The sequence below is a fragment of the Cervus elaphus genome, chromosome 26, assembly GCF_910594005.1.
Source record: "Cervus elaphus chromosome 26, mCerEla1.1, whole genome shotgun sequence".
NCBI classification, from domain to species: Eukaryota; Metazoa; Chordata; class Mammalia; order Artiodactyla; family Cervidae; genus Cervus; species Cervus elaphus.
The window spans coordinates 28,329,823-28,351,665 of NC_057840.1; the positions used below are offsets into that span (position 1 = coordinate 28,329,823).

Consider the following 21,843-nt stretch of genomic DNA (forward strand, 5'->3'; position numbering starts at 1 on the left):
TTCCTATAAATTCTTTTTAGGGATGGTCTTGTAGGGAAAAGGTACAGAATAGGCAAGGTGGGAGGCATGAAATAGTGGGACTGAGTAAGAAATCTGTGAAGGTTAGATGGTGAGAAGGGCTTGGGGGACCAGGGCCAGGGTGGGGAGTCCCATAGGATTTTATGTGTCATGCTAATGAGTCGGCACTGCCAGGAGATCCAACCAGTCCATCCTAAAGGAAATCGGTCCTGAATATTCATCGGTAGGACTGATGCTGAAGCTAAAACTCCAATACTTTGGTCACCTGATGCGAAGAACTGACTCCTTAGAAAAGACCCTGATGCTGGGAAGGATTGAAGGCAGGAGGAGAAGGGGACGACAGAAGATGAGATGGTGGGATGGCATCACCGACTCAATGGACATGAGTTTGAGCAAGCTCTGGGAGTTGGTGATGGACAGGGAAGCCTGGCATGCTGTAGTCTATGGGGGTCACAAATAGTCGGACACGACTGAGCAACTCAACTAAACTGAATGAGTGGGCAGGGAGAGTCCCTCTAGCTTGAGAATGATCTATTCCAGGTCTTCTTAAGGAAAATGATGTACTTGCTGGTATGGTATTAGCAATAACTGTAGAAATTTCCCTAATCAATTTCAAATGGATCTCTGTGGAATGTGGTAATTATTGCTTCTGGGACTGACATGGTGAAGCTAAAAGATGCTCCACTCATTTTTTTGAGAAGAGGAAAGAATAATGAACCTCTTCTCTAGCATCTTGTATTTTAACTAAAACAGTATTTGTTTTCATAAATTCATGTTTAACTTTAGGTTTGAATTTGTCTTAAATTGGGGTCACCTTGCAATTTTATGGGCTTATTATGTGTACTGTTATTACTCACTGAGAAATAGCTCAATTTATTTTTGTATTGAGTGTCTGTTGTTAAATATTTGCACAGTTCAGCAACTTATGGTGTTATTCCTTAATGAGCAATTGTTATCTACTGTTAGAACATGAATTTATAACTTGTTTTTACTTAGTGATAACATTCAAAATGTAGATTATATTTAGCTAGTTTGCAGATAAAAATTTTGTGTGACTCAAATATGTCTTATTGAAATTACTTGATAATGTTAGTTTTCCTCATACATATATTTTCAAAATACTACATCAGTTGTGATTATGAAACACTGGAAATTTAAACTGCTACTTTTTTTTGAAACACAAGGTCAATAGTAGTATTTTCATTGTTTCCCCAGTTGTTGTTTAAAGACTCTTTGATACAGAGGGTGAATTACCTGTTTGGGTTGTGGTAGTCTAAACAATTCATATTTAGCTTGCTTTATTTATTTATTTAAATCTTGAAGCAGTGTTCTCTCCTGATGAATACTGAAAAATGAAAACTTATGATACTGTGGAGTTTAGTCTGTAAGTTGTGTCCGACACTTGCAACCTCTTAGCCTAGCCCGCTAGGCTCCTCTGTCCATGAGATTTTCCAGGCAAGAATACTGGAGTGGGTTGCCATTTCCTTCACCAGGGGATCTTCCCAACCCAGCGATCGAACCCTGGTCTCCTGCACTGTAGGCAGATTCTTTACCGACTGAGCTGCTGGGGAAAGATATGATTCTGTAGTGATTATCATTAATTTTTTTAAATTAAAGTTTATTTACAATGTTGTGTTAGTTTCACAAAAGTGATTCAGTTATACATATACATATATATATGTCTATTCTTTTTAGATTCTTGTCTCTTATAGGTTATTATAAAATACTGAATATAGTTCCCTGTGCTATAGAGTAGGTCCTTGTTGGTTGTTTATTTTATATATGGTAGTGTGTATATGTTAATCCCAAACACCTAATTTATTCCTCCCCCTTTCCCTTAGTAGATTTTTAAACATTAAAATACTCTCCTTCAAATATCACTGACTCTCTATTAAATATATAAGATTTATTTAGCATTTTATTCTATATGTATTGCATCATTGTGTTAGGTGTATTTGTGATCAAAAAGAAAAAATTATAGCCATAAAAATGTAAATTCTTATTAGGGATGACATAATGTAATTCATTTAAAAAATTGCATTCTATTTTTAAGCCAGCAGCTAATAGCAGGAGCTATAGAAGTGATACCGCCACCAAGTTCTAAATAGCTTTCAAACTCTTTCTTAAAAATACATGATCTTGTTTGTCAAATGAGTTCTAATCATATTCTCATCTTTTGACAGATGGTTTATATAATTATAAATGTTATTCTTATAACATTAAAAGATGTAATTAAGGCAGTTTCTTTTTTATATTCATATGACTGTTTCCTTATGTCCTTTAAAACTTTGGCTTTGTTTTTTTCTAGACCCTTTTTTTGTAACTTGGTGCTATATTCAAATATAATACTCATTTTAATGAGCTCATCAAATTCCCATTTTTCTTGTCTTTCCTAATATTTCTAAAAATTTCCCACTTTTGGTATCTTGCCTTGTTCTTGCTCTTTCTTTCCTATGAATAAAGTAGAATAATAGTTGCCCCCTAATGTGAATGTCATATAATGATGCCTTTCTATCTCCATGGAGTACTCAAAGAGAATTATGTATTTTTCCTTATTATTTTAGATTAAGACATTTTTCATGTTTTCTTCTTAAAGCCTCCATTATGCTGTATGGTGGTGTCTAGCTTTAAAAAGTTCTTTGTATTAAATTTCTACATAGTTTTTATGATGAAAGAAGACAACATTCTTTAGTTTCAGTGTTTTTTAATTTAATGAAGGAAGAAATCTTATTCTTATATTTGCATATAACCTTGCAAAATGTATGCATTACTATTAATACTCATTTAGAAATGCATGTTAAAATAATTGATACATATTAAGATAATTATTTTTTTGTGTGTGGCATATTTAGTCAGAATATCCAATGTAGATATATAATGTTCTAGTTAATTGGTTAGTTTTCTCAATATTTTTAAATAATATGTCCTTTTAGGTTAAAAGGAGAAAGTAAGCAGGTGATGGACTGTATTTTTAAATAATATGTCCTTTTAGGTTAAAAGGAGAAAGTAAGCAGGTGATGGACTATAGAAAAAGACTAGATGAAATTATCTGTTGGTTAACAAAGGCTGAGAATGCTGTACAAAAAAGATCAACTACTGAACTGGAAGAAAACCTGCAAGAATTAACAGTAAGTGATATATTTGTCTCTATATTTGCTGATGCTTTTTTGATGCGTGAACATTTACACTAAAAATAATATGTTGCATGATTAAAGAAGAAAAGGGGAAGAAGTTTTGTATTTGTGGTAAGAGTGGTGAACTTTAAAGAGGAATATCTTTTTTTTTTTTTTTTTAATTTTAAGGAGCAACTGTTATTTCATCATTGCAGAGGTAAGGCTTCACTCATGTAAAAGTGATGTCATGTGGGCCTAAGTATTGAACCAAAGGATTTTGGAATGTTTTCAACAGACATCATCATTTTAGAATATAATAATGCTGTGAAGTATAGTTTTTTCATTTGGGGTTCAGAAGATTATTAATTACTGATTACTATCTATAAAATGAGTTCTACAAGAAGACTCCAAGTGACTTGAGAATTACTGAAGCTTATTATGGACTTTGTTTCACAGTTGTATTATTTAAATTTTCTTTGTTGATCTGCAACCAGCAAGAATTGTTTAAAATTGTATAGGTATACAACATATAAAAATACATAAAGGTATATAGGTATGTTATTAATAATATACCCAAATATCCATATTTTTATATCCACAAACTTTATATTTTTTGTGTTAAGAATTAAAGTACTTGTAGAGCAATAAGAAATATGTGCTCACATTTTTATTAAACAAAAGAAATTGTGTGTGAGTATAGATACATACCCATGCATGCAACAAAGAATACCTAAAGTGATACCCACTAATCTGATTAGAGATTTTGTCTAAAGGAATATGATTGAGGTGTTTCGGAAAAGAAAATTTTAATACCGATGAAAAATACATGGCAAGTGGTTATGAAGTTTTCATTTCAAAATCTGACAAGTATCTAACAAGCTTGTTTGTGTTTTTTATAAAACTTTCAGTAGTTTTCTTGGAATATGCCTTTTGTAAACAATTTGGAGTCAGTCTCAAGGGTTAGGATAGTATATTGGGATAGGTAGACATGCACGCATAAAATGGCTTCTGTTGTTTCTGGGGTTTTTTGGCCTTTCATTAGAATAATCATTTTTATTATTTTTCTCAGAACAGAATATTAAGTTGTCAATGTAAATATGATTTTATATGACCCTGTTAAGAAGTGCAGAGTTTGGAGTAGTAATTCATGTTCATACAGTGCATACTGAAAGTGGGAGTTCATTCCCAGATTAATTACAGTTTGTTAATGGCAACCCACTCCAGTGTTCTTGCCTGGAGAATCCCAGGGACGGGGGAGCCTGCCTGGTGGGCTGCTGTCTATGGGGACTCACAGAATCGGACACGACTGATGTGACTTAGCAGCGGCAGCAATGTCAATTCAGGCTTCTTAGGAGTTTATTTTCCATTTAAGAAATTAAACGTCTACATTTATAGGACTATTTCCCATAGAGGTTTCTAACAGTTCTTGATCTTTCGCTGGTATGACAACCTTTTAACCATACCTCTCTTCTGATTCCTTTAGGACTTAACCCAGGAGATGGAAGTACAAGCTGAGAAACTCAAGTGGCTGAATAGAACTGAATTGGAAATGCTTTCAGATAAAAGTCTGAGTTTACATGAAAGAGAAAAAGTTTCAGAGAGTTTAAGAACTGTAAATTCATCATGGAATAAGGTGTGCATTAAGAATTACTCTGATACCTTTCTCATGTTTATTGATTTTGTTCTCAAAGAAGTGGGACTATGGAACTGTCTTAAGTATCCCCAAATATAGGCACATTTTACTAATGCTTACTCATATTGGTAATTATGTTTTTTTCATCTGTCATAGATGGAAACTTATGTTCTCAAAGAATACTTACTTCACTTGGGATTTTTTGGCATAGAAGATTTATATGTTATATACTATATTAAATAATGAATATATATTAGAATTAGGCATAAAATGCTAATAACTATGCTCTGAAAAATGAAAGCATTAAAATAACTTTGTGATGTTGCATGTGACTTTTCATATATATAGATTTATTTTAAATGGTTTTATTCATTCAACATGTATTTACTAGGTTCCAAGTAGGTTGTAGTGGTATGTGGCTACCAATATGACTAAGATAAAGTCCTTTTTCTCATACCATCACTTCTTTTGCAATTGAATCAGAGGTAAAGTAATAGGTTTCTATTTATTTTGGCTTGGGCACATAGCATAACGGGGCTTCCCAAGTGGCACAGTGGTAAAGAACCCACCTGCCAATGCAGGAGATGCAAGAGACCCAGGTTTGATCCCTGGGTTGGGAAGATCCCCTGGAGCAGGAAATGGCAACCCACTCCAGTATTCTTACCTGGAAAAGCCCGCGGACAGAGGAGCCTGGCGGGCTGTGGTTTGTGGTGTTGCAAAGAGTCGGACATGACTGAGCAGCTGAGCACATACTCAGTAAGAAGTCTGCCTGGGACATTGAACAGATATGTTTCTGTCTTAGTTTGGACAGGACCCATATCAGTCATTTTTCTTTCTCTCCATCCTTTTAAAATGATAGCCATCCTTCTATATCTAATGATTTAGGTGCTTTATTGATCTAGCCTCTCTGCTTGAGAACTACTATCTTGATGGGTCACTGTTACTGATGACTCACACAGCTGCATCTCTGACTTCGACCTCTCTACACACTCAGACTTCATCACGGCTGCTTGCTGAGCATCTGTACTTAGATATCTACGATATCTAAAGGAGATGAGTTCTGGGTGTTCACTGGAAGGGCTGATGCTGAAGCTGAAACTCCAGTACTTTGGCCACCTCATGCGAAGAGTTGACTCATTGGAAAAGACCCTGATGCTGGGAGGGATTGGGGGCAGGACGAGAAGGGGATGTCAGAGGATGAGATGGCTGGATGGCATCACTGACTTGATGGACATGAGTTTAAGTAAACTCTGGGAGTTGGTGATGGACAGGGAGGCCTGGCGTGCTGCGGTTCATGGGGTTGCAAAGAGTCGGACACGACTGAGCGACTGAACTGAACTGAATAGGCAACTGATACTAACATGTAAGACTGAGTATCTGACTCCACCTCCCTCTGGGGTCTTAGTTTACTTTTCCCACCTCAGTTACTGGTAATCGAATCCTTTTTATGGTTTTGTGCCAAGACTCTGGACTCAGTTTTACGACATGTGAATTATATCTCAGTGAAAAGCAAACAAACGAATAAACACGGTAGTCACCATCATCAGCTTCTCTTTCAAAATTCCTGTCTCCTTGATGGACGGTTTGAATGGAAGGCTACATGAGTAGATACACAATAAGGCACTGGGAGCAATTTTAACACTTGTCGATACTGAGTGGCATGTGGGTATTCCCTGGGCAATTCTTTCATCTTTTCTTAGGTTTGCAAAATTTCATAAACTTGGCCACTTCTCACTGCCTCCATGGCCACTGAGTTGTTCCTGTGTGATCATCATTGCCGTCTTCTCTTGCGTGATTCCTGCCATGGCCACTTCATTAGCCTCCCTTTTGCCTCCCTTTTCCCTTTGTCCGTCTCTCTTTTTTTTTTTCGAATTAAAATTTTTTTTTCATTTATTTTTATTAGTTGGAGGCTAATTACTTTACAATATTGTAGTGGTTTTTGCCATACACTGACATGAATCAGCCATGGATTTACATGTGATCCCCATCCCGATCCCCCCTCCCGCCTTCTTCCCTATCCCATCCTTCTGGGTCTTCCCAGTGCACCAGCCCTGAGCACTTGTCTTATGCATCCAACCTGGGCTGGTGGTCTGTTTCACCCTGATAGTATACTTGTTTCAATGCTATTCTCTCAGAATATCCCACCCTCGCCTTCTCCCACAGAGTCCCAAAGTCTGTTCTGTACATCTGTGTCTCTTTTTCTGTTTTCCTTATTGGGTTATTGTTACCATCTTTTTAAATTCCGTATATATGCGTTAGTATACTGTATTGGTCTTTATCTTTCTGGCTTACTTCACTCTGTATAATGGGCTCCAGTTTCATCCATCTCATTAGAACTGATTCAAATGAATTCTTTTTAATGGCTGAGTAATATTCCATAATGTATATGTACCACAGCTTCCTTATCCATTCGTCTGCTGATGGGCATCTAGGTTGCTTCCATGTCCTGGTAATTATAAACAGCACTGCGATGAACATTGGGGTGCACGTGTCTCTTTCAGACCTAGTTTCCTTGGTGTGTATGCCCAGGAGTGGGATTGCTGGGTCATATGGCAGTTCTATTTCCAGTTTTTTAAGGAATCTCCACACCGTTCTCCATAGCAGCTGTACTAGTTTGCATTCCCACCAACAGTGTAGGAGGGTTCCCTTTTCTCCACACCCTCTCCAGCATTTATTTCTTGTAGACTTTTGGATAGCAGCCATCCTGACTGGCGTGTAATGGTACCTCATTGTGGTTTTGATTTGCATTTCTCTGATAATGAGTGATGTTGAGCATCTTTTCATGTGTTTGTTAGCCATCTACATGTCTTCTTTGGAGAAATGTCTGTTTAGATCTTTGGCCCATTTTTTGATTGGGTCATTTATTTTTCTGGAATTGAGCTGCAGGAGCTGCTTGTATATTTTTGAGATTAATCCTTTGTCTGTTGCTTCGTTTGCTATTATTTTCTCCCATTCTGAAGGCTGTCTTTTCACCTTGCTTATAGTTTCCTTTGTTGTGCAAAAGCTTTTAAGTTTCATTAGGTCCCATTTGTGTATTTTTGCTTTTCTTTCCAATATTCTGGGAGGTGGGTCATAGAGGATCCTGCTGTGATTTATATCAGAGAGTGTTTTGCCTATGTTCTCCTCTAGGAGTTTTATAGTTTCTGGTCTTACATTTAGATCTTTAATCCATTTTGAGTTTATTTTTGTGTATGGTGTTAGAAAGTGTTCTAGTTTCATTCTTCTACAAGTGGTTGACCAGTTTTCCCAGCACCACTTGTTAAAGAGGTTGTCTTTTTTCCATTGTATATCCTTGCCTCCTTTGTCGAAGATAAGGTGTCCATAGGTTCGTGGATTTATCTCTGGGCTTTCTATTCTGTTCCATTGATCTATATTTCTGTCTTTGTGCCAGTACCATACTGTCTTGATGACTGTGGCTTTGTAGTAGAACCTGAAGTCAGGCAGGTTGATTCCTCCAGTTCCATTCTTCTTTCTCAAGATTGCTTTGGCTATTCGAGGTTTTTTGTATTTCCATACAAATTGTGAAATTATTTGTTCTAGTTCTGTGAAAAATACCATTGGTAGCTTGATAGGGATTGCATTTAATCTATAGATTGCTTTGGGTAGTATAGCCATTTTCACAATATTGAGTCTTCCAATCCATGAACACGGTATATTTCTCCATCTATTTGTGTCCTCTTTGATTTCTTTCATCAGTGTTTTATAGTTTTTAATATATAGGTCTTTTGTTTCTTTAGGTAGATATACTCCTAATTATTTTATTCTTTTTGTTGCAATGGTGAATGATATTGTTTCCTTAATTTCTCTTTCTGTTTTCTCATTGTTAGAGTATAGGAATGTAAGGGATTTCTGTGTGGTAATTTTAGGTCCTGCAACATTACTGTATTCATTGATTAGCTGTAATAATTTTCTGGTAGAGTCTTCAGGGTTTTCTATGTAGAGGATCATGTCATCTGCAAACAGCAAGAGTTTCACTTCTTCTTTTCCAATCTGGATTCCTTTTATTTCTTTTTCTGCTCTGATTGCTGTGGCCACACTTCCAAAACTATGTTGAATAGTAGTTGTGAGAGTGGACACCCTTGTCTTGTTCCTGACTTTAAGGGAAATGCTTTCAATTTTTCACCATTGAGGATAATGTTTACTGTGGGTTTGTCATATATATGTTGAGGCATGTTCCTTCTATGCCTGCTTTCTGGAGAGTTTTTATCATAAATGGATGCTGAATTTTGTCAAAGGCTTTTTCTGCATCTATTGAGATAATCATATGGTTTTTATCTTTCAATTTGTTAATGTGGTGTATTACATTGATTGATTTGCGGATATTAAAGAATCCTTGCATTCCTGGGATAAAGCCCACTTGGTCATAATGTATGATCTTTTTAATATGTTGTTGGATTCTGTTTTCTAGAATTTTGTTAAGGATTTTTGCATCTATGTTCATCAGTGATATTGGCCTGTAGTTTTCTTTTTTGTGGCATCCTTGTCTTGTTTTGGTATTAGGGTGATGGTGGCCTCATAGAATGAGTTTGGAAGTTTGCCTTCTACAATTTTCTGGAAGAGTTTGAGTAAGGTAGGTGTTAGCTCTTCTCTAAATCTTTGGTAGAATTCAGCTGTGAAGCCATCTGGTCCTGAGCTTTTTTTTGCTGGAAGATTTCTGATTACAGTTTCGATTTCTGTGCTTTGATGGGTCTGCTAAGATCTTCTATTTCTTCCTGGTTCAGTTTTGGAAAGTTATACTTTTCTAAGAACTTGTCCCTTTCTTCCAAGTTGTCCATTTTATTGGCATAGAGCTGCTGGTAGTAGTCTCTTATGATCCTTCGTATTTCAGTGTTGTCTGTTGTGATCTCTCCATTTTCATTTCTAATTTTGTGGATTTGGTTCTTCTCCCTTTGTTTCTTGATGAGTCTGGCTAACGGCTTGTCAATTTTATTTACCTTTTCAAAAAACCAACTTTTAGCTTTGTTGATTTTTGCTATGGTCTCTTTTGTTTCTTTTGCATTTATTTCTGCCCTGATTTTTAAGATTTCTTTCCTTCTACTAACCCTGGGGTTCTTCATTTCTTCCTTCTCTAGTTGCTTTAGGTGTAGAGTTAGGCTATTTATTTGACATTTTTCTTGTTTCTTGAGGTAAGCCTGTAATGCTATGAACCTTCCCCTTAGCACTGCTTTTACAGTGTCCCATAGGTTTGGGGTTGTTGTATTTTCATTTTCATTCGTTTCTATGCATATTTTGATTTCTTTTTTGATTTCTTCTATGATTTCTTTGTTATTCAGAAGCGTGTTATTTAGCCTCCATATGTTGGAATTTTTAATAGTTTTTTCCCTGTAATTGAGATCTAATGTTACTGCACTGTGGTCAGAAAAGATGACTGGAATGATTTCAATTTTTTTGAATTTACCAAGGCTAGATTTATGGCCCAGGATGTGATCTATTCTGGAGAAGGTTCCATGTGCACTTGAGAAAAGGTAAAATTGATTGTTTTGGGGTGAAATGTCCTATAGATATCAATTAGGTCTAGCTGGACCATTGTGTCATTTAAGGTTTGTGTTTCCTTGTTAATTTTCTGTTTAGTTGATCTGTCCATAGATGTGAGTGGGGTATTAAAGTCTCCCACTATTATTGTGTTATTGTTAATTTCTCGCTTCATTCTTGTTAGCATTTGCCTTACATATTGTGGTATTCCTATGTTGGATGCATATATATTTATAGTTGTTTTATCTTCTTCTTGGATTGATCCTTTGATCATTATGTAGTGTCCTTCTTTGTCTCTTTTCACAGCCTTTATTTTGAAGTCTATTTTATCTGGTATAAGTATTGCGACTCCTGCTTTCTTTTGGTCTCCATTTGCATGGAATATTTTTTTCCAGCCCTTCACTTTCAGTCTGTATGTGTCCCTTGCTTTGAGGTGGGTCTCTTATAGACAGCATATATAGGGGTCTTGCTTTTGTATCCATTCAGCCAGTCTTTGTCTTTTGGTTGGGGCATTCAACCCATTTACATTTAAGGTGATTATTGATAAGAATGGTCCTGTTGCCATTTGCTTTGTTGTTTTGGGTTCACGTTCATACAAACTTTCTGTGTTTCCTGTCTAGAGAAGATCCTTTAGCATTTGTTGAAGAGCTGGTTTGGTGGTGCTGAATTCTCTCAGCTTTTGCTTGTCTGTAAAGCTTTCAAATTCTCCTTCATATCTGAATGAAATCTTTGCTGGGTACAGTAATCTGGGTTGTAGGTTATTCTCTTTCATAACTTTAAGTATGTCCTGCCATTCCCTTCTGGCCTGAAGAGTTTCTATTGAAAGATCAGCTATTATCCTTATGGGAATCTCCTTGTGTGTTATTTGTTGTTTCTCCCTTGCTGCTTTTAATATTTGTCCTTTGTGTTTGATCTTTGTTAATTTGACTCATATGTGTCTTGGGGTGTTTCCCTTGGGTTTATCCTGTTTGGGACTCTCTGGGTTTCTTGGACTTGGGTGGCTATTTCCTTCCCCATTTTAGGGAAGTTTTCAGCTATTATCTCCTTGAGGATCTTCTCATGGCCTTTCTTTTTGTCTTCTTCTGGGACTCCTATGATTCAAATGTTGGGGCATTTCACATTGTCCCAGAGGTTCCTGAGATTGTCCTCATTTCTTTTAATTCTTTTTTCTTTTTTCCTCTCTGCTTCATTTATTTCCACCATTTTATCTTCTACCTCACTTATCCTATCTTCTGCCTCTGTTATTCTACTGTTGGTTCCCTCCAGAGTGTCTTTGATCTCATTTATTGCATTATTCATTTTTAATTGACTCTTTTTTATTTCTTCTAGTCCTTGTTAAACATTTCTTGCATCTTCTCAATCCTTGTCTCCAGGTTATTTATCTGTAACTCCATTTTGTTTTCAAGATTTTGGATCATTTTTATTATCATTATTCTAAACTCTTTTTCAGGTAGATTCCCTATCTCCTCCTCTTTTGTTTGGCTTGGTGGGCATTTTTCATGTTCCTTTACCTGCTGGGTATTTCTCTGCCTTTTCATCTTATTTAGATTGCTGGGTTTGGGGTGGCCTTTTTGTATTCTGGTAATCTGTGGTTCCTTTTTATTGTGGAAGTTTCTCCTAGTGGGTGGGGCTGGGTGTTTGGCTTGTCGAGGTTTGCTGGTTAGAGAAGCTTGTGTCGGTGTTCTCATGGGTGGAGCTAGATTTCTTCTCTCTGGAGTGCAATGGAGTGTCCAGTAGTGAGTTTTGAGATGGGTCTATGGGTTTGGTGTGACTTTGGGCAGCCTGTATATTGACGCTCAGGGCTATATTCCTGCATTGCTGGAGAATTTGCAAGGTATGTTTTGCTCTGGAACTTATTGGCTCTTGGGTGGTGGTTGGTTTCAGTGTAGGTATGGAGGCTTTTGGATGATCTCTTATTAATTAATGTTCCCTGTAGTCAGGAGTTCTCTGGTGTTCTCAGGTTTTGGGCTTAAGCCTCTTGCCTCTGGGTTTCAGTCTTATTTTTTCAGTAGCCTCAAGACTTATCCCTCCATACAGCACTGATAATAAAACTTCTAGGTTAATGGTGAAAGGATTCTCCACAGTGAGGGACACCCAGAGAGGTTCACAGAGTTACATGAAGAAGAGGAGAGGGAGGAAGGAGATAGAGGCGAGCAGGAGGAGAAAAGGGGGGATTCAAGAGAGGAGAGACAGATCTAGGTTGTACTCTATTCCCTAAGTGTTCTCCACAGCCCAGAATACCCACAGAGATTCACAGAATTGGATTGAGAAGAGAAGGCGGGGGGGGGGGGGGGGGGGAGGAAATAGAGGTGATCTGGGGGAGAAAAAGGAGAATCAAAAGGGGGAGAGAGTGATCAAACCAGTAATCAGACTCCTGAGTAAAAATGGGTACTGAAGGTTAGATTCTTAAATGTCTAAAATTGATATCAAATACTGAAAAACAAAGATTAAAAATCTAGAGTAGAGGTTAGACTCTTAAAAATACAATAGTAAAAAACCACAAAAACACAAAAAAATTTAAGAAATATATATGGAGTTCACTTTAAAAATAGGGTCCTTTTTTTTTTTTTGCCAGGTTATAGGGGGGTTATAAAAATGAAAATTAAGGAGTAATAGAGGAGTAATAGAGGACTTAAAAAAAAAAAAAGAAAAAGTAAAGAAAGAGGAAAAAAAACTTTTTTTAAAAATTAAAAAAAAAATAGTAGTAAAAATATATCTAGGAATTCCTCTGGAGCTGTTGCAGGCAGTGTGGGTTCGGTCCAGTTGCAGATAGCTCCTTGTTTGAGCTTACACTTCTCTCTATCTATAGGCCCCTTACGGTGTAGTCGGTGTTACCTACAGGGATTTTAATCTGTTGCACTGGTCCCTTCTGAAGCGTTCCCTTTGTTTCTTTGGCTTCTGTTTGCAGGTCTCTTCAGTGTCTAATTTCCGCCCTGACACAGGCTGGCGGAGGTGGTCTCTTGTTTAGGTCCGCTTGCTCAGTCGTGCTGTGGGGAGGGAGGGGCCCTGCAGACAAATATCACCGGCCTGTGTGGGGAGCACTCGCGGTTTTCTGGCCGCATTGGGTTTGCCCCCGCTCGGGGCGGGTGTGTGTGCTCTCCCTGTCTACACTGCTCAGGCTCCAGGCTGCTCTCCAGGGAGCTGGCCCTGCTTTGTGTGGACTTCCCAGGCCTAAGCTGCTCAGATTCAGGTTTTCGGGTCCTCCACAAAGGCGCAGACTCGGTTGGGCCTGCGTTTTGTGCCTTCCCCGGCCGGAGCAGCTCAGGCAGCCAGGCGCTTGACGGGCGCACTCTCCCCGGGTGCGGTGCGCCTTCTCCCCTCCGCGGCCCCAGCCTCAGTTTCCGTGCACGCCGGTCGGGTGCGCCTTGTGTCAGTTCTGGGGAGCTGGACTCTAGCTGCGACCCTCCCGGTGGATGTCGACCATCCAGAATCTCAGGAAGTCTTTGGTTAGAAGCTGGAAGCCTGTTTGCAGTTTGGTAGGGGTGCCGTCTCTGGGGCCGAGTTTGCCCCTTTCCCCTCCCCCCCCCCCCCCCCCCCCCCCCCCCCCCCCCGCCTCCTGCCTCCGGCGGGGGATGGGCCGGTCTGCCGCTGGCTCCTCTTCTCTGGTATTTGCTCAGTCCTTCGTTCTGGCCACTTTGGGAGCACAGTATCAGACAGACCTTCCTTTATCACAGGACTTTATGTAGATTCTACACTAATTATGTGAATTATGAGAATCTAAGACCAAGCAAAAATGGGCGGGTAGTGCCTAAGTTTAGGGCTTTTCCCAACTTAATTCTCTCTTGCTATCCCCCAGTTTAAGTTGCTATCTCACCTTGGCTCCCTCTGATTGCCCTCAGGGCACTCAGGCCCAGTCCTTACCCTAAGCAATGCCACCTGCTCCTCTATGTTCCGCCCCCACTTGCTGGTGGCGGATGCGGGCGCCTGGGGTACTTTTCTGCTGGGAGTTGCTTTTAGGCATGTAATCTGTGGGTTTTATTTATTTTCCCTCCAGTTAGGTTGCCCTCCGAGATTCGAAAACTTCCCCCAGACCTGCCAGTGAGAGGGTTTCCTGGTGTTTGGAAACTTTCTCTATTAAGACTCCCTTCCCAGGATGGGTCTCCATCCCTAACTCTGTTGTCTCTCTTTTTATCTTTTATATTTTGTCCTACCTCCTTTCGAAGACGATGGGCTGCTTTTCTGGGTGTCTGATGTCCTCTGCTAGCGGTCAGAAGTTGTTTTGTGGAGTTTGCTCAGCGTTCATATGTTCTTTCGGTGAATTTGTAGGGGAGAAAGTGGTCTCCCCGTCCTATTCCTCTGCCATCTTAGTTCCCCCTCTGTCCGTCTCTTCTTAACAAAGCAACCAAAGTATTTGTTAAGAATTGTTCAGGTCAAGTAAATCTCCCGAGAAAAACCCACTAATAGTATTCCCTCTCATTCAGAGTAATGGCCAAAGTCCTTAAGGTGGCTTATGAGGCTGATCGTGTTCTGGCTTCCTGTTATCTCTCTGACTTCGTCTGTTACCCTCTCTCCTTGCTGTTTTTCAGACATGTTGGCCCCGTGTCCAATATGCCAGACTCAGCTTGTGCATATTCAGTGGGAGCACATGTATTTATTTAACACAGAGGATGTCAACGGGTTTTGTGTAGAATAGGGCATAGTGGTCACTTTGGGAGCACAGTATCAGACAGACCTTCCTTTATCACAGGACTTTACGTAGATTCTACACTAATTATGTGAATTATGAGAATCTAAGACCAAGCAAAAGCAAGGCTTATCATGTAAAGAATTTCAACAGACACATTTTAGGAAATACTAATCTGGAAGTTTTCATTCACTCATGCTTTTATTTGCTCAGTAGGATTTTGCTGGGTTCTCATTTTATGCCAGGTACCATTTTAAGAACTGGAAATGTAGCCAAGAGTATGAAAATGCTTCTTAACCCAAAGAGCTCACTGTGGGTGAGACAGGTAGATAAACAATTATAACAAGGAGGTATCTGTGGGAATATATAAGTGGAGAACCTACCTAACTTTGGGTGGTAGCTGTGGAAAGTTTTGTGGAGTTCATATCCAAGCTAATTTATTAAAGATGAATGAATATTAGTCAGGTGGAGGATTGGAGGGAAAGACATTGCAGGGAAAAGAAGCATAAATGACAGGAGCTAGAGAAGACAGAGAGTGAAGAGCATGTCAGGGAGACAGGTGATGAATACACACTTGGACATATCTGAATATACAGTTGACAGGAAGAGTATGACTGAAGATCTGCTTTGGAAAGTCATCAGTCTCTTAAAACTCCATTTGATAAATGAAACAATTAGAGACCAGGACCCAGGGAGAGAGGCCAGGGACAAGCATAGAATATCTGTCACAGAGGTGGGAGTGATATCAGGATTGTAAAATACTAAGAGAATCAAGGGAGATGGAGCGGCAGCATTAAATGTTGTACAAGAGCAGGCCAGCTGAGGACTGGATGATGTTCTTGATGTCAGCTGGGGGTCAGGCAAGACCGCAGTGGATAGTGAAAGTGGACACAGAAGCTTAGGCATTGAGGAGGGTCAGGAAAACGGCAGCGAGATCATTTAGAAGAACGCTTTCTCTTCTGAAAATATCATCATTTGTATTTATATATTATTCTTCTCTTTCTGTTTGGCCTGATGCTGTAGATATGCAGAGAAGTGCCTGGTGTGCTGAAGGAACGCTTCCAGGATCCCTGTTCTGTTGCTCAGACGAGAATTGCTGGTAAGATACAGTTTATTCCTTCACAAAATTTTTTATAAACGTAGCAGAATTTTAGGATTATGAGCGTTGTATGTGAATTAGGAAAACATTTAAAAACACAATGCAGTTATGACTTATCATTCTGCTTTCAACCGTTTGAAAAGAATGTCCTCTCTAAACACAAGATGTATTTCACTGCCTAGTGTGTGCAAGGCATTTCCTCTCACAGGAAGTAAGAGTTTTAGCCTTTCTTGAGGCCAGCGTGGAACCTGAGCTCCAAAAGAGCTTGCTGAAGGCAAGGGGAGAGGTAAGGTGGGGACGTTGGGGGAATAGTTTTCTAGGGACATGCAGCTTTTCAGCAACTCAACGGTAAGTCATTGTGTTAGCATGTTCTGGAGATGTGTAACTAGGCATTGATGATGACTGAAAGAAGAAAGTTTGGATACCCCTGGGAGCAGGAGTTGGGGATTCGGAAGAGGTGTCCATCTCAGGGAGGCTGTTTGTGGACAAATGCTGATCACTTAGGGGAATGAAGAGCGTTTTCTCACTGTTCATTTCCTTCTCTTTGCTGAGACTAGAGTGCAATCTACTGCCCCAGAGCCACTGTGACCTCTGCTAATTAATCACTGCTTTGCAAGCTCTCTGAACCACCTTGGCCGGCTCTCCTGCTGTTGAGTCACCGGGCAGAGCCTCAGATGTGGTTAACCCTGTCTGCTTCCTGTGTGCCAGCTGCTGCCTCTCCCCGTCCTCCTCTGTCCTCCTCTTCCTCCTGCTCCTACTCCCCTCCCCCCTCTTCTCACTACTCCCCCCTTCTTTCTCCTGTTCCGCTTTTGGAGTCAGAAAGTGATGAGTGACAAGACTTTTTTTTTTTTTTTTTCAATTGAGATGGGAAGCTTGTCCAGGGCCAAGTTTGTATTCAGTTTTTAATTGTATTTCCCAATACCTTGTACTGGAAATACCTGGCACCTGACTGGTTTTGTCAATCAAGGTCCAAAACAGTTGGATTAGCACTTGGGTCCTGCTGCTTTGTCACCTCAAGTTCAACTCCGTAACCATAGGGAAGAGGCCTGATGCATTTTGCAAAAGCACATTAGGTTATCATTTAGAAGAACACTTTCTCTTTTGAGAATACCATCATCCGTACCCATATACTATTCTTCTCTTTCTGTTTGCCCTGATGCTGTAGATATGCAGAGAAGTGCCAGTGACTTGCATCATTATGTATCATCATTATGGCAAAGGAGCAGGGAAAATTTGAATGCATATTTAAAAGTACAAAGAGCATTACGTTGTAAATCAACTATGCTCCAATAAAAATTTAAAAATACGTATCGAAACAATAAAAATAAAAAATAAAGTACAAAAAGCTGCCAGCAAAACTACACCTTCCATGTGGTGGGCAGTTTATTCTTCATAAGATATTCCTCCCTGAAGTGTGAAACCTGAAGCTAATTCCAGTGTATTCCGCTCCTCCTATACAGTATTTTAATTCCGTTTTTTTTATTATTCTTTTAAAAATTATATTAAAAAATAAAGTTAACTGTTTTAAAGTGGACAATTCAAGGGCATTCTCGTGTTGTGTAGCCACCGCCTCTATCTAGTTTGAAAATATTTCCATCACTCCAGAGTAAAAACTCTTCCTCAGCAGTTTGTCCCCCTTCCCTTCTTGCCCCAACCCCTGGCAACCACCAATCTGTGTTCTGTCTGGTGGATTTATCTGCTCTGGATATTTCCTGTAAATGGGATCATACAGTGCTTCTTTCACCTGTGTATTGTCTTTGAGGTCTATACATGCTAGCTTCTTGCTGACTACACTCGGATAGGCACTCAACACTGAAGACAAACCTATTGCACTTTCTTCTGAGTGCCCTTTGCTCCTCATTTCTCTACTAATGACCTCATCTCATTTTTTAAAAACGAAAGTACTGTTTGTTCAATGAGGTCTTCTTTTTCCCATCACCGACTCCCTCCACCTACCTACCTGTGTACCCACAAACTACATGCTTTCTTCCTATTCTGTGGAAGACTTATCTCCATTTCGAAGACCATCCCCTCCTCCACTTATGCTATGGATCACATCTTCTCTTGAGTTTAACTGGTCCTCTTTGTCTCCTTTCTACTGGATCATTCTCATTAGCATACATCTTGATGCTTGTAGCTCTAGTATAGTCATTTAAACTGATGTATAGTATTTTGTGGCATGGGTATACCTCAATCCTCAGAACTTTCTTCTCTAGCTTTGTTCACCAGTCCCATGACTTTAGACACTTTATAACCTTAGGTAATTTGGCCAATTCTTAGGCCAGTGGATTTGGAGTCACCCTTGACTCTTCTCTGGGTTTCATATCCAATCCATTGCCACCTTGTGCCAGTTCCATGGCCCATCCCAACTACTTCCCTGATCTTAAACTATTTATCTTTCATATAGATTGTTGGAATATTCTCCTAACTTACTGTTCAGATTCTGTTCTTATCTTGCTATGCTAATGCTAAGTCGCTTCAGTCATGTCCGACTCTTTGTGACCCCATGGACGGCAGCCCACCAGGCTCCTCTGTCCACAGAATTCTCTAGGCAAAAGTACTGGAGTGGGTTGCCATCTTACCCCTCATCAATTATTCTGATAGCAGCCAAGCAATAGCTCTAGAAAACAAGTTTGATGTGTTATTCCTTTGATTTCAGTCTTTTAATCACTTCCACTATACATAAGTGATTTCTGCTCCCTTACCATGGTCCAGAAGACCAGGTATGATCTGTCTGCTACCTACCTCTGTAATCCCATTTCTACCACTTTTTCCTTTGTTCATTCTGCTTCAAACATACTGGTCTTCTTGCTGTTTCTAATATGTCAAAAACATTTCCATTTATGGCCCTTGCATCATTGCTATTTCTTCTTTCTTTCTTATCCACATGTCCTTCCCTCAGTTATTACGTTTCACATACTCACTTCACTTAGTTCTCATATATTCCCTTTTTAGATGGGCCCTTCCTGACCTGAGCACCATAACTCAGTTACATCCCCTCTTCAAGATCCATCCTGTCTCTCTCCAACTTCTTGCATTAGATTTACTGTATGCCATATATCCATCTCTAGTGGCTCAGATGGTGAAGAATCTGCCTGCAATGAGGGAGACCCAGGTTTGATCCCTGGATCAGGAAGATCCTCTGCAGAAGGGAATGACAGCCCACTCCACTATTCTTGCCTGGAGAATTCCATGAACAGAGAAGTCTGGCAGACTACAGTCCATGGGAACGCAAAGAGTTGGACATGACTGAGCAACTAACATTTTCACTTTCATATATCCATCCACCCCCACCAGAATGCAACCTCCACGAGGTCAAGGCCTTTGTCTTGAAGTGAAGTGAAGTGAAGTCGCTCAGTTGTGTCCGACTCTTTGCAATCCCGTGGATTGTAGCCTACCATGCTCCTCCATCCATGGGATTTTCCAGGCAAGAAGACTGGAGTGGGTTGCCATTTCCTTCTCCAGAGGATCTTCCCGACCCAGGGATCGAACCAGGTCTCCCGCATTGTAGGCAGACGCTTTATTACCATCTGAGCCACCAGGGAAGTCATATACATTCCCATACCTGTAGCATCTAGTCAAGTGCCTTGCATATAGTAGGTTCTTAATAGATGTTGATGAAGCAATGGATGGATAATGTAGGTTGTTTTCAATTTTTTAAAACTACAAACAGTAACAGTGAGGATCAGGCAGAATGATGGGTGAGTTATTCTCCATGGTATATCATGGTGAATTACTGGGGTGACCATGGTGAATATTGGCAACTTTACTTCACTAACTATAGTCTAGACTAGTTGTTCCAGATTATCTATCCACTTGCTGAATATGAACCTTTCCATTCATTGTTCTACGTTGTTCTCAGCACTCCAACATTTTATCCCCAGAACTACTGTATGCTTTTAAAAATTATTGATTACCCCCAAAGACCTTTTGTTTGTGTGTTATGTTTATCAATGTTTACCTAATTAGAAAGTAAAACTGAGAAATTTCAAAGACTATTTGTTTGTTAATTTGTTCAAATGACAATAATAAAAATACATTCTATCAATAAAATATTTTATAAGGTATTAACATAAGAAAGTGTATCTTCCAAAACAGAAAAAATCAGAAAAGAGACAGCATCACATTTTTGAAAATCTTTAAATTTCTGGCATAAGTGAAGACGCTTGGATTCTTGTATTGGCCTCTGCATTTGCTTAGTTGTGATATCATATGTCTCGTAGCCTTGAGTAAAATGACACTTTACATTTGAGAAAGAGTGAGCAGGAAGAGGCAAATAACTTATGATGATGATGCTTATGGTTTAGGCATCCACATTCCTTGGAAGATCTCTCAGGACCCAGAGATCCCCAGACATCACATTTGGAACATGTGATCTGTGGAGATAGGGAGCTTGATTTTAATTTGTCTTTTCTCAGTTACCTGTGTGCTTTAGCCTTTAAAAATATGTTTATTGTCTTTCTTATTTCCTCTTCTGTGGATTGTTGGTTGATGTCTTTTTTTTTTTTTTGGTTGATGTCTTTTGAGTTTTAAAAAAATACTTAAGTTACTAATTCCTTGTTTGGAATGTGCATTGCAAATGATGAGTGAGTGAGTGAAAGTTGCTCAGTCATGTCCAGCTCTTTGCGACCCCTTGTGACCCCATGGACTATACAGTTCATGAAATTCTCCAGGCCAGAATACTGGAGTGGATAGCCTTTCCGTTTTCCAGGGGGATCTTTCCCACCCAGGGATTGAACCCAGGTCTCCCGCGTTGCAGGCAATTCTTTACCAGCTGAGCCACAAGGGAAGCCCAAGAATATTAGAGTGGGTAGCCTATCCTTTCTCCAGCAGATTTTCCCGACCCAGGAATCAAACCAGGGTCTCTTGCATTGCAGGAGGATTCTTTACCAACTGAGCTATCAGGGAAGTCCTACCTTCTCCCTTAATCTGTGGCTTTTAAAATTTTTGTTTGTAGTACTAGTTTCAGAATTCTTATAAATTAGTGATCTATTAATAGCTTTCTTTTTTGTGATTTATTTTAGAGCTCCTTTAGTCCTCTGAAATCATAAAGATATTCTTCTATATTTTACAATTTTAGTTTTCATATTCAGGTCTTTCATTCCACAGAGAATTAGCTTTCCTAAGGTGCATATGAGATCAAAATCTGTCCTATTACCTTCCTACTGCAGCCATGGGTCATGACTTTTCCCAGCACCACTTATTGACCAGTGAATTCTTCTTCATTGATCTACAGTGTAGTCTCTGCCAAGGTCAGGTTTCTCTGCCACCTATGTTCTGTGGTTCCTCTTTTCTTGTGGTCTATTTGAATGTTTGGATCTGTAATACTCAAAGTTAATCATTCATTATTAGCTGAGAAATACAACTAAATATGTGGTAGGGCATAACCCTCTATCCAAAAAAAATTGTTTTGACTATTCTTGACCCTTTTCTTTCCAAATTAATTTTAAAATCGGAGTTCGAATATATAATTTTGTCAAGTTACAAACCTGTCGCGGTTTTTCTAAACATTTCCAACTTTTAAGGAAAAAGACTTGGCAATTAATAGTTAATACATTAAATGTTTTCATATTTTTTACTCCAGTGATTCTGTTTTGGGAATTATCTGCTAAGATGGCAATCAGAAATGTAAAGATACAGAATTACAAAGAAATGTAAGGATACAAAAAGATACATCTTACAAGTTGTTATTCTTCTAGTTTTGTTGTAGCTTTGTTTTTGCAAGTTCTTTTTTTTTTTTTTTTTTAATTCAGCAAATATTTATTGGGCATCTACTATGTGCCAGGTATAGTTCTAGGTGTCAGGGATTCATCAGTAAATACACATAAATGAATGAAATACATGGTATGTTAGAAGAGAAGCAGAGATGTGTAACAGAGACTGC

At 39.1% G+C, this 21,843-nt stretch overlaps 1 protein-coding gene across 7 annotated transcripts in view; it reads left to right on the plus strand.

Annotated features, from left to right (window-relative positions):
- The window catches only part of UTRN (utrophin), a 540,243-nt gene that overhangs the window by 239,738 nt on the left and 278,662 nt on the right, over positions 1-21,843 (plus strand). For all 7 annotated transcript variants that reach the window (XM_043888655.1, XM_043888654.1, XM_043888656.1 and 4 more), the window contains 3 exons: positions 3,011-3,146; positions 4,615-4,764; positions 15,884-15,959. In XM_043888655.1, the coding sequence (XP_043744590.1) occupies positions 3,011-3,146; positions 4,615-4,764; positions 15,884-15,959 (362 nt within the window). The remainder of the gene's footprint in view (positions 1-3,010; positions 3,147-4,614; positions 4,765-15,883; positions 15,960-21,843) is intronic.